Source organism: Austrofundulus limnaeus, unplaced genomic scaffold (genome assembly GCF_001266775.1).
Source record: "Austrofundulus limnaeus strain Quisiro unplaced genomic scaffold, Austrofundulus_limnaeus-1.0 Scaffold2, whole genome shotgun sequence".
NCBI lineage: Eukaryota > Metazoa > Chordata > Actinopteri > Cyprinodontiformes > Rivulidae > Austrofundulus > Austrofundulus limnaeus.
In genome coordinates this window covers 3,716,672-3,733,502 of record NW_013952404.1, presented here as the reverse complement: position 1 = coordinate 3,733,502, position 16,831 = coordinate 3,716,672, and the positions used below count along the sequence as shown (strand labels likewise).

The window sequence follows — 16,831 nt, the reverse complement described above, 5'->3', positions numbered from 1 at the left end:
AATATATATATTATCTTGAATTTAAATCCCATAGAGAAGCTTAAAAAGTACCACCTGTCCCATAAGTCTCCCAATCTGGCATTCTTGAATACAGATAGAGTGCAAACTATAAAAAAATAATGTTCAGAATTACATCAAAACATGGTTCTTATCCGCCAACGTGCAGACCATTTTGCCTTAATGCCCCATCAAATGTTAATTTCATGCTGTAAAAGGCCTTAAAGGTATGACTCAGAAACAGATCTAACAAACTTTCAAACTATTACTCTACTTCCAAGGTTGCTGTGTTCTTCCTCTACCCCTTACTGTGTGTCAAATCTGGACAGAGTGCACAGACAACGATTAAAAACAGAAGAAAAGGCATAACGAGGACTAAAATAACCAAGAGGGTATTAATAATGGATGTGGGGCTAAAAAAATTGCATCAGAGCAGCATTTTGGTTTTTGTTCGTGGGATGAATGGTTCATGCAGTCTCAGTGCAGTGAGAGGTTAGAGGGGTCGCTTCGCAAAAAGAGCACTCATAAAGAGGAGGAAAGAGAGTCATTATTAGGAAGACTGCGACCAGGTACCTGAATATATCTCCCTGCTCTTCAATTTCATCAGCAAGCTCTTCATACCTGCAACGACGTGAAGAAGCCCATCATCATCACAAGTTGAAACACCAATTTTTCCCCTCCCTTTGCCATGTAGATGGAGAAAGTTAAGCCTCTAATTTTTGACCAGTCTGAAATCTTTTTAGATAGTTTTATATAGCAGCTCAAGAAGAAATGCAGCAATAAAGTAGGCAGTGGTGGGCAGCACTAATTTAAAAATTTGTTCTGCTAGCCCTAAAAAACTAACTCAAATAGTTAGGTCCCCTAATTCTAAAGCACTAACGCACTGAACATTTTAGCAAAAGCTAATTCTAAAGCACTAACGCACTGAACATTTTAGCAAAAGCTAATTCTAAAGCACTAAAATAACCCAGTCAACCCATGAACATTCTTCAACAGACAACATGAGTCACATATTGCCATGTTGCGCTCTTAATTCTTATCGACTGATTCAGGACCACCATGCATATTCTTATCTTATTGACATTCCACAGCCATATTTGGGTATATATTTCGTCAATATACTGTCACCTAGTGGATAAGTAACACGCATATGAAGAAAACTGGCAACAGCTTTCACCTTCAGCTGTTAACATTTAAGTTGATCAATAACATTTATAGATCAAAAAGAAAAAATAAGTAAGTCCTCTGGATGGGTTCTTCTTTAGTGAAACGTTTCGTCTCTCCTCCAAGAGACTTCTTCAGTCTGATGAGTTTCAGGTGAACTCAGCCTTATAAGCACTGCCTCCACATGGACAAACAGTTTAGTCACATGTAAAAGAGGGCCATCGCCTAACAATAGGCTTGATTAGCTCTTTAGTCACATGTAAAAGAGGGCCATCGCCTAACAATAGGCTTGATTAGCTATGCTAATCAATGCGATGCGGCACATGACCCTCTATGAACAATGGAGCTAATCAAGCCTATTGTTAGGCGATGGCCCTCCTTACATGTGACTAACCTGTTTGTCCAGGTGGAGGCAGTGCTTATAAGGCTGAGTTCACCTGAAATTCGGACTGAAGAAGTCTCTTGGAGGAGAGACGAAACGTTTCACTAAAGAAGAACCCATCCAGAGGACCTACTTAGTTTTTCTTTTTTGATTTTTTTCTACCTGSATTACTGAGGTGCATCAGGACAACATTTATAGACCTCAGTTAGTGCTTCTAAATTTAGCCTATAAATTTAGCAAGTGCTAATCCACTAATAAATTTTAAAATTAGCAAAAGCCCTAAAGCACTAATCAGGAAATTAGTCCCCCTATTAGTGCTTTAGTGCTTTAGGGGAACTGTGCCCACCACTGAAAGTAGGATAAGGGCTGTGTCCAAAATGGCAGGCCGGGTCCTCCGAAGGCCGAATTTGCCGGCCGCATACGTCACAGCGCCGCGATGAAGGACGTCCAAAACCGAAGACTCGTCCGATGCAGCCGACAAATACGTCCTTCCTTTGGCCCAAATCGAAGGACTGGTCTGATGGATCCTTCCCGGCCCAGCATATCCCATAATGCATTGCGGCCCGACTGGGGATTTTTTTCATGCTAGTAATGGCGGACGAAGCGAGAGAAAAGAATACATTTTAAATAAAAATATGGTGATATAAAAATTTTAAAAATTTAGCGGTTGTAATTCTAATACTTTTATCATTTGTATGGACATGTTTTTACATATTATTTTTTCGTCATAAAAAACGCAAAATAAACATGAACCTACAGCGGGTCAATTAGTTCTTCAAATGATACTTTTAAGTAAATTTTATAGTTTTGTGATATTAAAAATACTAATGTATTGATATTTTTCTAGTTTTGATTTAAGTTTGCTTGTTTAGCATCGTCACAGTTGCTAGGTGACAAGACGTATGCCGGGGTAAGGAGGGGAGGCTAGACCGTCCAAATTCACAGCCGCTCTTCCCGGTCTACCAAGGACCCGGCCCGCCGAGACCGGGGAGTCTGGGTCCTCCGGAAGACCCGACCTGTCGTTTTGGACACAGCCAAGGTTTGATAAAGTTACTATTTGTGGTCAAACAGAAAGCGTCTGAAACATCAAAACTTTGTGCAAGATATCAGCCAATGGGGAAAGATTTTAGGCAGGAGATGAGATGAGACTGAAAGTGTAAACAACAGAGGCAAAAACAGGTTGACAGATAATTGGGTTCCTCCTCTATTAAGTATTCATTGCTTCTGTATCAGCGCTGTGTGTGACTGATGTGTTCAGTGGATACGGGGACCTCAGYTCAGTTCTTACCTGTGTTCTTGTCTGGTAAGATACAGCAATGCTTCTGCAGWATGGCTGGCAGCACCTTCCAGGAAACAACGAGGGGCCGGGGGCGTGGGGTGGGAGGCGTGGTACGGTTTGTGGCGGGAGCAGAAGAGGGGGAGAAAAAGGAAAGACTTTAACATCACAGCAGCTGGAAGCAGATAAACAAGTATAAGTTCAGAAGAAATGCACCGGCACACGCTGAGACTCATTTACAGCCAGGCAACAGACACCCACTTCTGGCACCATCTGCATCAAAGAAGCTGCTGTCGCATTTACCATATTCTTATGCACATTGATCTTAACAGTGGAGCTCTAAATGATGGTTGCAGCGTGGGTATGTGGATAGAAGATTCACTTTAAACTCCCGGATTCAGTAAACAGTCAAAGCTGCGTTTAACAGCAGCATGGGACTGCGGTTACAGTATAATGTAAAAATGTAGAAGTATCGCGATAAAACTAGAACACCAGAAACTAATTTGGATTTTTGCCTCATCAGCAGCTTTGTTATGCCAGCAAACACAACAGCCAATTATTGAACAAGCCTGAGGTGGTCACACTAATTAATAATGCATAAATACAATCAATTCACTAAAACCTCAGCTGATCTGAAGTTAAACATGTCCTGCAATCATTATTTGTGCCCTTGTTCAAAATAATCTTCATGCAGACCACATAATGCACTTTTTTTTTGCACAATGACAGTTTTGATAGGCTTTGCTGAGACACTGAATTTTAATATTCACAAGGAATAAGTAGACAAAATGTCTATTTAAAAAAGATAAAGACAGGCAGACATGGAGGTGGATCAGWAGGTGCTAATAATCCTGTTTTGTCCTTCCATCTGACTGACAGCTTCACTGCAATCTAAAATTATTTTAACGTAATGCTATAGAGCTCGCGTGGGTCACTGGTGCCCATATCCAGCAGTCACAGTGCGAGGGGCAGGGTACACCCTGGACAGGTCGCAAGTCCATCACAGGGCCACACATAGAGACATACGAGACAAACAACCATTCACTCTCTCAGGATGGATGGATGGATGCTATAGAGCTCCTTTTTTTTTCTATACTTATTTTCTGTCTTCTTATGACAGCTATCATTCCTTTACATTGACACATTTGTAGTTATCTAAGGCTGATTTTTCTTTCTGGTAAAGTTATTTCTCTCCTCTCAGGGACTGAACAGGAAAAATCAGATAAACATCCCTTTTAATTTTAGAGGGGAGTAYTTATGATAGAACTTGTGAAAAGAAGAAATAATATTAAAAAAAAAGTAGCAATGAACCCAAACGGCTCATCTCTGGAGGAAATTCGTGGAACTATAAAGAATAATTCATGCGAGACAAAAGCCTCGAGCACATTCACTTTTGTCGTCCCCAATTATTTTCGACTTTCCAGAACAGGAAGCACAATTCTGTCGTCATAGTGAAGCTCCTTTCTAGACACAATGAAAAACTGCATACAACCCCAAATCTGAAAAAGCCGAGACATTGTAAAATATGCTCAACAACTTGTCACAAAGCTGTGTGAATCCCTTTTCATAAACGCAATATATGTTATAAAGTCTAACACAAAGGTCGTAGCGTGATCAATGAACAGCTGAATGGGCCGATCCAGGTGGGTCACACATCATTTGAATCCTCGAGGACACTTTCTACTCTGACATCAACTCTCTGAAAATAGTCCCAGCTGTGAAAGTACTGATTACTTCTTTACAGTGAATATCCATTAGTCTGGGGAGATTGTTTTGTCTAAAGTTCAATGGTGGCTGCCTCAAGAAAATGAATAATGAGGGTGAGAAGCAGCCATCATAATTGTACCTGTGAATAAACTCATCATGGGCATCAATAAAGTTTGTAAAATCAAAGCATCTAACATTATATGTCCTAACTTCTTGTTCTTGAACTTTTTATTTASACCTTATCAGTGTTCAGAACTATAGAAAGAACTATAAGGATACAAACTCTCGTGAAGCATATCGTAACTACAAACTACGTTAGAGCTCACAAAATAATGATAAAATMTAAATAAACACAGAAACAAGCCATACAGTGAGAAACTTAAAACAGTCAATACTAAGAGATCTGGTGTGAGATGATCAGTTTAAGTTTTTAATTTACTTAATAAAAAATAGGATGATTTAAATTTGGTTTATGAAACTGAGGAAGGAGGACATATTATCTCTCAATTTACTACAGTGAACATGGTATTTTGCTGTAAGTACATCTACATTTATGGCATCAGATAAAGTAGAACTTAAGTTATCAAATAAAAAGTCATCAACATCAAAAGAAGGAATGTTAAGTTTGAGATTAATCCAGTTTCTAATGTCCGTCTAAAAACTTTGTGAATATTGATGTGAAAAAAAAATGTTCCAGAAATTCATTTTCTAAAAGGCACACTTTAGTCTTGCCGACTTTGTATAACGCGAGATTCCACCTTTTCAGCTTTCCTCCAGGATATTCACACAACAAATACTTGGAGCCACATTTATCACACGTGCATACTGACTCGGTACTAATTTCCACGTACTACATCTGCAGAGTCCAGGCAATTATCAGAAGTGGCGGAGTATAATAGGATATCGTGCCGCCTGCTGTCGAGGGGTAGAGCGCAGCCCTCGGTGAGCTGATGGAGATCTGAGAGCGTGAACAGGARGTGGAGTCACTCCAGCTCATTCAAACCCATTCCTGTCTACCTGAGCACCGTCTGCTCCTTTCTATCCACTCAAGCGATGAAATGCAATGCTGTGGTGATTGAGCAGGTGATAAGATTTGCACTCAACCCTAYAGTCACTATCACCAACGTGACACCCGGGCAGACAAATGACTAAAAATGCTTTTTTCAGAATGATGATATAGATAGCTGGATTTGTTTTGTTTGTGAGCTACCAGCTGAATGTTGCACTTTTTCAGACTTCCTATATTTGGTGTTTGAAAAGCCTGGGCTAGTTCAACACTTGTAATGAGATTTTGCTCAACAAACTACAGCTAAACTGCAGACAAGGGAAATGTAAGCATTTTATGAAAAAAAAAAGTCAATTATTTTCCTGTCACTGTGAGCTTTCAGGCTTGGTAACGCCAGTCGTCTTGTATAGCTTGCTGTCTCTTTGATGTGTATTGATTGCAATTTGTTGTCAGATTTATGTTGGCAATATTGCAAAAGTTGTAACATCAGGACAAAATGTGGCTACTGCTGTAAAGGCAGGGATTGGGTAGAGAACATGATGAAGCATATTTATTGTGTGAACTTCACTTCTTATGAATGGGTCAAGTTTCAATAGAGAAGTGGAAGAGAATAAAAAAAATAAAAGGTTCAAAACATGGAGCGAGTCYCTCCACCTGCTCAAAGGTAAGTAGTGCAAACTGGAAGCGGAGTGGTTGACAAAGTTCCAAATGGAACAGCATGATGTGATATTTTTGTTTTAAGGTAAGGGTGGAACATGAAATAACCAGCCTACAGGAACAGTCAGCAAAAAAGGCTCAAAATTTTGAATTTTGAAAGATAGAAATGGACACACTTTGATCAAAAACCTTGTTGATTTGACAGTCTGTCCTTAATATGAGCTGGGCTTTTCTTCAACAGTGATACTATTATACGACATACATATTCCTCAGTAGAAGAATAAATAACATCTCAAATTGTCCTGTATGTGAATAATTTCATATTTCCTGTTTTGACAGGGCTTTAACACAGGAAGACAAATTTAGAATTTAATTTAGACCACAAGATGATTTACCTCTGCCTCTAAATGAGAGGATTTTAAGGTGATATGTCATGCTTTTAAATCCTTCTTTTTCACATTCAGCTGGGGTCTATACAAAGTGGARCTGCAATGTTTCGGTCTGAATTCCTCGTTAYTGTAACTCCAYAARCCCCTCTTTCCCTCTTTGTCTGAGGTGTGTCTCAGATCAACTCGTTTTGACCAGTTCAAATGATCCAAACAAGGTGATYAATATCCCGCCACCCTCCAAAGTGGTTTACGACTATACAGTGGCGCAGAAACTTTATTTGCAAATTAATTAAAAGATGTCGACAACAGAAGACTTGTAGCCTGGCCCTTGCCTTCCTATGCAGCTCCGCTCAATTCTAGTTTCCCTTCACTGCTCCGTCTGGGATTTCTCCCATAGACAACGATTTCTTCGGGAGAATTTTCGTCCAGGCCAATCAGAGAACAGAACGCCGATTTTCTGCGCAGTGTCTGCTTGTAGTTTATTTTACCTGGGCCAATCAGCAAACAGAAGGCGGAGTTTTGAACGTTGATTTTCTGCGCAGTGTCAGCTAGTTAGTTTAGCATACGGCAGTGGAGGAAGTGAATGAAGCCAGTCCGTGTTGATAAGGCTTCCAAATTAATTGTTTTTTTCTGACAAAGCAGCAGCTCTCATTTACAGCCGTCTCGTTCGACTCGGTACTTTTCTCCTCTCAGTAGGGTTGTTTACAGCGCACGCGATTTCCGGTTAGCTTCTTAGCTTAGCCTCCTTCGCAGCGACATACATTGCGGCCAACCAATCCARTCMTTTTAAACTTCAGCAGAGGCCACGCCTCCAGCAAGAATCACTTCTCTATAGCCCAAAGTCCAGACCCTCGTACRAAGCAAAGTGAAGGACAAGGGTCTGGATTTTATCGGGCTAGAAGACTTGTCCATCCAGCCTTACATGTTGGAACCAGAGTCTGACCCAGAGCCAGAGAAGAAAGAAGATGATCAAATTGTATTTGGTAAGTCCAGACCTCTTTTGGCAATTTTGTCACAAAAACTGTGATGTAATAGTTTAGAAAACATCATTAAAAAAATAGAGAAAACTGGTCTGGTTGCAAAATATGGCCCAAACAAAATATAAAAATATCTGTGCAGCACTGACAGAAATTAAGATTTTCTGCACTCCTAGAAACTCCAAGTGCACAACAAAATGTACTTAACAGCCAAAAAATGTGGATTTTGCATGATATATCCCCATTTAAAGACTGATAACACAGTGTCACTCATCACCCCATTGGGGAAACTATTAAAGGATAGCTGTTGRAACGATGAACAAAATAACAAAAATATACCTGTGTTTACTACTTAGTCGGCTTGCAAGGAGTCACATCTGACTTAAGCCTAATTGGTGGCTCCTGCACTAACAGAAACCCAGGGAGGAAACACAGACACCCACCAATAAGATCTGTGCTTGACATTAACACAAAGCTGATGAACTGAAGAGCAYTGAGGCAAAGGTACGCACCCTTACACACTCACACACACACACTTGGCTCTCATGCATTATTAAATCCATAAACCAGTGTCCCATCAATCCCCTTCACTCCCRCCGCATCCCTGTGCTGAAGCCAAACTATTACAGATGTGCTGGGGCATTTATCAAYGAATGAATAGGTGCGTAAAATGAGAGGAACACACAGAGACAAAGAAAAATGATAAAATGAAAAAGGGAAAGCATTAAAGTGACTAAAAAAATGAGCTACCGACAAATGTGGGAAAGCACTAAGCATGAGTGAGTGAATAATACTCAGCAATTTGCTTCAACATTTGTTTGTAGATGGACAAACATACAATCACCACTGAGTCTCTCTTTTAAAATACAAATCAACATTACATCACCACAAATAATACATGAAGTGTSTCAAGTTCACTGTGCGTCCACAAACAAATGAAGAGAGCTCCATTGTGTTGCTGCCAAGCAGGCAAAATYCACACAAGCTGTTAATTGACAACCCTTCTGTCATGCACATGTGCCTAACCTTTTGTAGCCTTAGAAATCTATTTAGAAAAAGACCATCCTAGTTTTTGGGTCTGTACTCATTTAACTCAAGTGGTAGCCTGTAATGGRGCTGCCTTCTTTTTAAGCAGAGAAATTACCTGGAAAAATGAGCCWAACACTTTCCACCATATGAATCATACAAAGTTCAGTGACCGTTTCACATTGACCACTCTGTTGTAGTAGTTGCCTGATTAGGGTGAAGTGTTATGTGAAGGAGAAGATCATTTGTGGGGCCTTCAAACCATGGTCAGAAAATAAGTCACATACAGACCTACATCAGTGACTTTCACCTGCCCTTGTGCAAATTGCTTTTATTGTTACAGCTGGCCACACACATTCACAGTCAGTGAATACACATAAACACTTGCACGATGACACCAACTATTTTATTTTAAGTAATTACATTTCCTTCGTACTCCATGGCACTTGTTACCACCTGCATATTGAATAAATTGAACAATTTGCAAAGCTCCTAAATAAATCATGCATAAAAATGCTTTTTCCAGGTACAGTACAAGCTTCTCTGCACTTTTCAAGTCCACACACTGAAATGCGTGCAGCTGTGCGCCATTGAAGAAAACCTGGCTGACCAAYACTGTCTAAAAATAAAAGTCTGTATTATTGAACAGGCTGGAGCATTTTGGAGAACTGTGGTAAAGCGTTGAATCACTACAGCAAACAGCAACAACTCCTCAGCGCTCCCACAGAATTGCAATGAATGTAGTCCCCTATTTTTAGTAGCTCTCTGATTATGATGTCTGCCTATCTGAGTGCAGGCAGCCAGCACTTTGTCACTCACTGTGCGTGCTGAGTGCCGCACACTGCCGTGGATCTGGCAGCGGCACTGAGGCAGGCTTTCCATCCAACTTTCTTCCTGTGTCATTCAATCACAGGGATCAACTGGAGTTGAGACGTCAACACTTCCAGCTGAATTGAATCTTAGACAACACAATTTATTATCCAACAAACAGCAATAACTACATTTATTCAAAAAATAAGCAGTTTACTATTGTCTTTATTTTTTCAGTTACCCTAGCAGCAWCATTTCTGCACTGTTTCCAACACTACTCAATTGATAACACTGCAAAACCAACCTCTTGTTCACTGTAATACATTGTGTAACAATAAATTTGTATAGTTTCCTACACCTTGCCCTTATCAAACACCTTTGTAGGCTGCAGGGAGCTCCACTCTCAYTCAAGATTGCCAACACTGGGTGCACCACTCTGTCAGGCAGTCAGTGAAGCTCATCCACCCACAGAGACTACAGTCAACACAGCATTTACAGTACTATGTGCACAAAAGGAGAAGTCCTCAGGAGCTCAAACATGATATATCATTCATCTGAGAAGTTATCCTTAAGCAAAGATTGCTTCTGCATGAAACTGCTCCTTGTGCAAACCTTTTACTAAGGGATAGAGGCAAGTGGATTGACAGTGAAGAGCTTTTAACAAATGAATAGTGATCAAATCTCATGTGCAAGCAACAAAAAATACATTTTACTGTTGCATTAATTGGATCTGTGATTCATACAAGCACAATCAGCAAAKATCTTGCAAACTAAACGCTTGAGCAAACACCCTTTTCATTTATACTCATGCATACTGTACATTTTTATTATTTACTCTAACGTGATTTATTGGGTGCTGGGAGGGGGAAAGTGTTGAAAGAAAAAGGGAAAGAGGTGGAATTACCTTTTTCAGAGCTGACATTCTGGGCGGATCCTCCTCCCACGAAGCCCGCTCACATGCTGAGGTCCCAAGCCAAGTTTGATGGGTGCGCAAATCTTAACTCACCCCTGTGCTGATACTGAACCATGAGGCGCCTGCTTAGTATTCTCATCTCGCTTCCACCCCGTCCTACAGCTGGCTTGGTGTGCGCAAGCCCCGGATTGCTGTTGTAACTGCTTTCAGACACACGGGGAGCTCTAACCTAGTGAAGCTTCATGGACAAAAATGAATTTTAATCAACTCAAAATTAAACAAGGTTGTACTTTTGGGATGCTTTTTAAGTTTATTGTTGTACATATAGCTAATCACTTGTCATTAATTACATACACAACACATATTATTATTTTAATCATTCAAAATCTCAGGTTTTCTGCCTATGGTACTTTCTTAGAAGATAAACTATATGCCGATTTAAAGAATGAATTAACTTATCCAGGTCTAGTATTGAATAAAGACCGTAACGGGTTTATTTGGTCTGAAATATAAAGCTACTTTAAATTATATTCAGCTTAAATAGAGATTGGTGCAACAGCACAGTGTCAAATTTTCTCTAGTTTACTCATAATATTGTTTAAAGGGAGTAGTTTCTCTTCGCCGATTCAAAGACAGATTTTAGGAAACCCAGATTTTGCTCTCAGTCGAGATTGTAAGGCTGTTATTTGTTTAAAAGTTAAAATTAGCTTAAAATTAGTCGAAGTCTGAATGGAGATTGGCGCAGCGGAGCAGTGTTGAAGTTTCTCTTGTTTCTAGCCTCAGTGAGTCATGTGACGCAGCAGATCAGCTCAGCTTTAGATGCCTTTGTCGATATATATGGCTTCTTTATTTCACCGAAATGTGATAGCGTAATATTTTTACCTTTTCTGATATCCGATCTAAGACGAGACGGCGAAAAGAGTTGTTAAGGCGCTATTTGCCGAATAGGAGGAGGTAACTTTAGCTAGCTTGCTAGTTCAACACTAGCCCTCTGAAACACGAGCATTTGTGTCTTTATCACCTTAAATCAGTAATATATGTTGATATGGCACACAGGAAACAAGGTGAGCACTACGTGTTGTTCACGAAAATTATTAAACTAATGCTAGTTGTGTGTTTGTAACAAGCCAAGTCGCTAATGCAGCTTGTTTGACGCTACTGCTAACTAGCTTTGTTGTTGTAAACAAATCCACGTGCTGCACTGTCAAAGTAAAAATGACTAGTTTGTTCCCCACAAAAGGATGCCCCTGTAGTTCTGCATCCCACAAAATCCAATTATTATTGTTATTATTATTATTATTATTATTGTTGTTGTTGTTGTTTTGGTTGTTTACTGTCCACTTTTTTAAGAAAACGTGTTCATTGTTTTGTTTTTGAGCATACTCATCATGTTTAAATAAAATCCCATCATTTTAATGCTTTTTAACGTTTTAGTAAATTATAGTTAAGGGCAATAAAATTTACAAGAATGCATAAATGTGCTTAGCATCTTCATTATTTATCATTAACTTACAAGTGGCAAAATCAAACCCTGACAGTATGGTAACAGTTTAGGAGAAAGTGGGTTTTCTTAACTACATTCGTGTTGTTTTTCTGTCTTTTAAAAGTGTTTCAATCAAAAGTCCTTCAGAAGCTCTATCCTATTTCGTCCACATTGAGGAAAGAACAAAGTCCACCTCTTATTGCAGAGGCTGAAGCCAAGACATCGCCTGTGAAAAGAAAAGCATCTGGGCAGGGCACTGTGTTGGGTAAGATCACATTGTCACTGTAAACATACACAGCAAGTTATACGCTTACTCCGGATTTTAATTCCAATCCAATTCCTTTGTTTGCCATGTTTAAATCAGGAGGTGCAGGAAAGGCACAGAATGCAGCCAATCCATGCCCTCGGATGTACACAGTCCTACCACCTCCTCCAGACTATAATATACATCTGGATAAATCTGTCGCACCTCCCCAGCCCGAAAGCATAAATAGTGATGAGGATCCAGCTGGTAAGACAGCCATAAAGTTTTTATTTTATGGACTCGAGTTTCGCACCATTTACCTAGCAGAAATTTACGATCCACATGGTTTATTTCCCGTGTTGCCTCTCTGAAGTGTTAAAGTAGTACTTCATGATCCTCAATGGAACTCCAGTTAAGAGAAATATTCATTAAGCATCACTTTATTTATTTATTTTTTTACTGAGGGAGTACTTGATTGCAGTGCAAATAAATAACTTTAGAAAAGTTTTTTTAATAACTCAGCTTGAGAGTAATTTATATTGTTTACAATGTATTTTGGACTGACTAGTTAGGTCCTAATTGGCTGCCTTCTTAAAATCAGGACAGTGCGTAAGATTTTTACAAGCTAGGAGCTACATTTGTCTTTATATTCTAATGTTTTAATCTCAGCTTCRGTTTGACGTGACTTTACAAGCACCATAGCTGTTTTAGATTTGACCCTTTCCTTCAGAAACTGACTTCATACCAGCTGATTTTGTTCATTAGACTACAGTCAGCTTCAAAGAAGGGATATGTAATATTTTTATATTACATTGAGTCTGTTGGGACATTGATTGGTTTGAACTAAACCTGCAGTTTCTCAGTTTTTGAAAGATGGTAGATTTTTAAATGCACCGCTGCTTTTGCCCTTTTCTGTATTCCCCTAATGCGTTACACACTGATAGTTCTTTTGACAGTGTCAGCAAACTCTAGGCTGATTGTTTTTTTTAGTTAATTTGTGCATGTGGAAGCTGTCAAAAATTAAGAATGATATATATATATTTTTTTCTTGTTGCTAGCAGATGGAAGTGTCCATGGTAGCAGTGAAGAAGAGGATAAACAAAATGAGGCAGAAGAGCAAAGCAGCAGGAGGAGGAGGAGGAGAAGGAAGAGGAAGAAAGCTTCTCTTCAGGACCCTGGGAAAAATGAGACTCCACTCACGGAGTCCAGCACAGGTCAGAGTCAGGTGACTGCAGGAGAGCGCATTACCAAGAATAAGAAAAGAAAACTGAAGAAAAAATTGCGCAAAGAGAAGCTGATGTCCMTGGGTCTGATGCCTAAAGCTGCTCCACTGGAGTTCACGTACAGCAAGGATGAAGAGGAGGAGGAAGATGAAGAGAGAAGAGCTGCTGAGCTGTTGCAGTTCCTGAAGACTACAACAGAAATCTACATGTCAGATTGTAAGTGTCAACTGTTTGTACTTGCAGTTTTGAACAATCACATTTCACGCTAAAAATCCAAAATGTTTTCAAACATACGATTTGGTTTTGAAAATTGCTAAAAATGCTTAATATCATCTGATGAAAAATTCATAATTGTGACAGAAAACACATGTGTTTAACCCAGATAGATGTTAATGTCCAAAAATGATTTTTTAAATTTTTATTTCATGCTTGACCAGGTAAAAAATAAAATAAAATAAACATAAAAAGGAGTCAAAATCTCACAGGTTTTTCCAAGTATTATAAAATTATATAAATCTGCTTTAATATAAAGGTTAAATCCTGAAGCCAAAGAATAATATCAGTTCTGCCAGCAGAAAATCAATGAGTTTCTTCAGTCTCTGGGTTTTTAATCAAGGCCTCCCAGAGTAACAAGTTYATTTAGCTCCAAGCTGCACTTGAGATCAGCTGATTATTTCCAAGGCATCACCCAGTGAATAATTTATAAGGTCTGTAAACAGAAAATAAGTGGAAACATATCTTCAGAAGTATGTTCTCTTTATGGTGGGTTAATAAAAACAGTCCTGTTTTGTGGCTGTACACATTTTTTCTCAGTTTTATTTCTTAAAATATTGTTTTTAACATCATAAAACAACTACTTATATTGCATTTGTAAAGTTTTATTACTATAAAACAGAGTAAACTGTTATGGTTTAAGTAAAAGAAAAATGAGCACTTTTTACCCAGCTTATAAAAAATGAGTTTTTAATTTAAGATATTTACTTGTAAAAAAGGTGTTGTGGACAGTGCAAGGTTAAAATATTTTTGGATTTTTTTTATTATAGTTTAGTTTAATTTGTTGTGACTATTAATTCAGTTTGTTTTTTATGAATTTTTAGAGTATGTTTGGTAGTTTTTATTAGTTATTATTGTTTTTTAATGCTTAGTTTCATATTAGTTTAGTAAAAATGGTAAATGGCTTGAACTTATATAGCAACATATCAAGTCCACATGAACCCCAAAGCGGTTTACGCTTCACCCATGCACACACACATTCACACACTGATGGTGGTAAGCTACATTGTAGCCACAGCTACCTTTTTAATTTTTGTGTGCCCTAGGTCTGCTTTTTTAACATTTTTTTTGCAACATATTTTTTGTAATTACTTCCTGGTTCATTAATTTCTTAATTTAGTTTACAACCTTGGTTTAAATAACAAATAATGAACTCAAAAATAAACCTTGTCATTATAATCACTTCACTGTATTCTCTTTAATCAGCGACCGGCCCTAAAACGTCTTGACTGCAGCGCTCAGGATATTGTCGTCTTATTTTACAGCCCATCTCATTTCCTGTGTACTCCTACAGCCTCGCTGCGTGCAGCACAGACTCCTCACCTGTCCACTGCAGTCGATGACCTCCTGGCCAGCATAAAGACYGGAAGCCAGCCCGACTCTGTCCTGAAGCAGCTCTGCTGCCTCAAGGCCTTTGTTCAACAGAAAGATACAACGAGTGTGGAAAAGRCACTGATGGAGCTCAGCAGCTGCCCCTCCATGTCTGCAGGTAATTAAAAACCTTTATTTCATGGCGTGTTTGTTACAGAAACGGGTCAATTTAATATTTTTTTTTATTGAATGATGCCTCGTTATTGCTGCCGGAACYTTCCCCAAACACTTGGCTGACCTGTCCCTGCAGGTTAATACTTGCCTCGATCTGCCCTGGCTTGCCTCCTATTCTGTATGCCCAGACGTTAATATTAAAACTCACCTGAGTACACCTGTTCATACTTGCCCMTATTAGACTGTACCTGTAATTACCTGCCTACAGTTGGTTAAAACAAGGGATGGACTTGTTCATAATTCATCTCACAGGTTAACGCCACCCATTAGCTGCCAAAACATGTTTCATCTCGCCTCAACTGTCAGCAGCCAAAACATTTTTTCATCCCCGGACACCACCTCTCCTTCCTGAGCGTGTGTCAAGACGTGTTTTCTGGCAAGTGTTTGTCGGGCAGGATGARGAGTTTGAGTCAGCGTATGTTTGAAAACCAGCCAAAGGGCTGTAACCAGTGTCTTACTTCCACAAAGTGACGCTTGTCCATGAAATGACAGGTTTTTTTTAGTCCTGCCAGCAGAGCTCACACAAGAATTTTCTCCTCCCACCTGTTCAACATCTGCCTCAAAGCTTTTCAAGGCCTCTACCACTCCACTCTCATGCGTCACGAGTCATGTATCCTTTCAGTTTTTTTTCTTTTATATCTGGACATGACAGCAGATTGCATGTTTTGTCGTACTAACTACAGTTCCCAAGTTCAACAAAAGAGAAACGTGAATCAGTATGTTCTGTAAGGCTTGAGGCTGTTGAAGACATCTTTGCAATCCCAGCATTTTTGGCTTTCKTACAAAACTCATCACATGAAGCGTATTCTCTAATACTAATGTAACCCGTAATTTTGTAGCGTCATAGCCGTGGATCAAAGCAATTTTTAAAAAAAGTAAGATTTAATTAACCTTCGATTTACCATGCAGCCTCCTTTAACCCACATTYACTGGCGTGCAGGAAGTAATCCAGGTGCATGCTAAAGCCCTTTGAGTGAATTTTGCAAAGCTCTCCACCAGATTTTCTTAAAGCATATTTTATTTCATCCTAGAATTATTTTTGATGATTAACACCCTATATTCTTATGCTGTTCAGCTTTACRTTCTACACATCAAAGTTGAACTTTTCAAGAATAAGTTAAAAAACAGAGAATCTKTGTGAATTAATGTGTAGGAGGCAGATTTCACGATCGGCAAAAAAAAAATACAAGTCTTTGCTGAAAAGTCGGAGTGTTCTTGTTTTGTCTGTAACTGAAGTGTTGCATTCTGTCACTTTGTGTTACAGAAGAAACCACTGCAGTCGTTTCGCTCTTCAAATACTGGATCACAGACATTCTTCCTTTACAAAGAAACGAGGAGACAAGATGTTCTGCTGCACACCCTTAGGACTGTCAGTCAAAGATGCACGGATAATAATGTTTCCGCTGGTTCTGAAAATGTTGAGCTTTTTATAAAAGCATATTTATACATGGTTTTATAATAAAATATTCCACATTTTATGTTTTGCTGGTAAACACGTCTGTCTGCCTAATGGGTTGCAAAACTGGTGAACCTTGTCTTTTTGTCTCTTTATATCATCACAACATCCACTTTCGCACGTCCAAACCGTGGGAACAAARTGGCAACGCTCTGTTGCTGATAAACAGTTTAAACCAATGCCACCTGGGGAGTTTGGGAGCTTAACCCCTCTGCATCAGCAGCGAACTCGTCTGCAGCTCAGGGCAGCTATTTTAACGCCCTTTCCAGTAGCTGTGTGTCTGGCKGTGAGTTCAGAGAAAGG

General features: G+C 39.2%; 1 protein-coding gene and 1 long non-coding RNA gene across 5 annotated transcripts; one reads left to right on the top strand and one right to left on the bottom strand.

The window, feature by feature from the left end:
* Positions 1–581: 581 nt before the first annotated feature.
* On the bottom strand, positions 582–10,472 carry LOC106519537 (uncharacterized). Its single transcript, XR_001310458.1, has 3 exons — positions 10,296–10,472; positions 2,832–2,886; positions 582–618 (listed from the first exon to the last, which is right to left on the bottom strand). It is a non-coding gene; the product is annotated as an uncharacterized LOC106519537 (long non-coding RNA).
* A 39-nt stretch (positions 10,473–10,511) lies between these two features.
* Positions 10,512–16,550, top strand: erich1 (glutamate rich 1). 4 transcript variants are annotated; one of them, XM_014011238.1, is made up of 7 exons: positions 10,512–10,587; positions 11,912–12,052; positions 12,152–12,298; positions 13,090–13,245; positions 13,354–13,470; positions 14,822–15,016; positions 16,337–16,550. In XM_014011238.1, exons 1-7 carry the CDS (start codon positions 10,557–10,559, stop codon positions 16,435–16,437), a joined length of 888 nt encoding a protein of 295 aa, XP_013866692.1. In that variant the 5' UTR covers positions 10,512–10,556; the 3' UTR covers positions 16,438–16,550. The 4 variants fall into 4 exon arrangements, with proteins under 4 accessions (XP_013866692.1, XP_013866677.1, XP_013866672.1 ...); XM_014011223.1 differs by having other exon boundaries at positions 10,515–10,587; positions 13,093–13,470; XM_014011218.1 differs by having other exon boundaries at positions 10,516–10,587; positions 13,090–13,470.
* Positions 16,551–16,831: the final 281 nt, after the last annotated feature.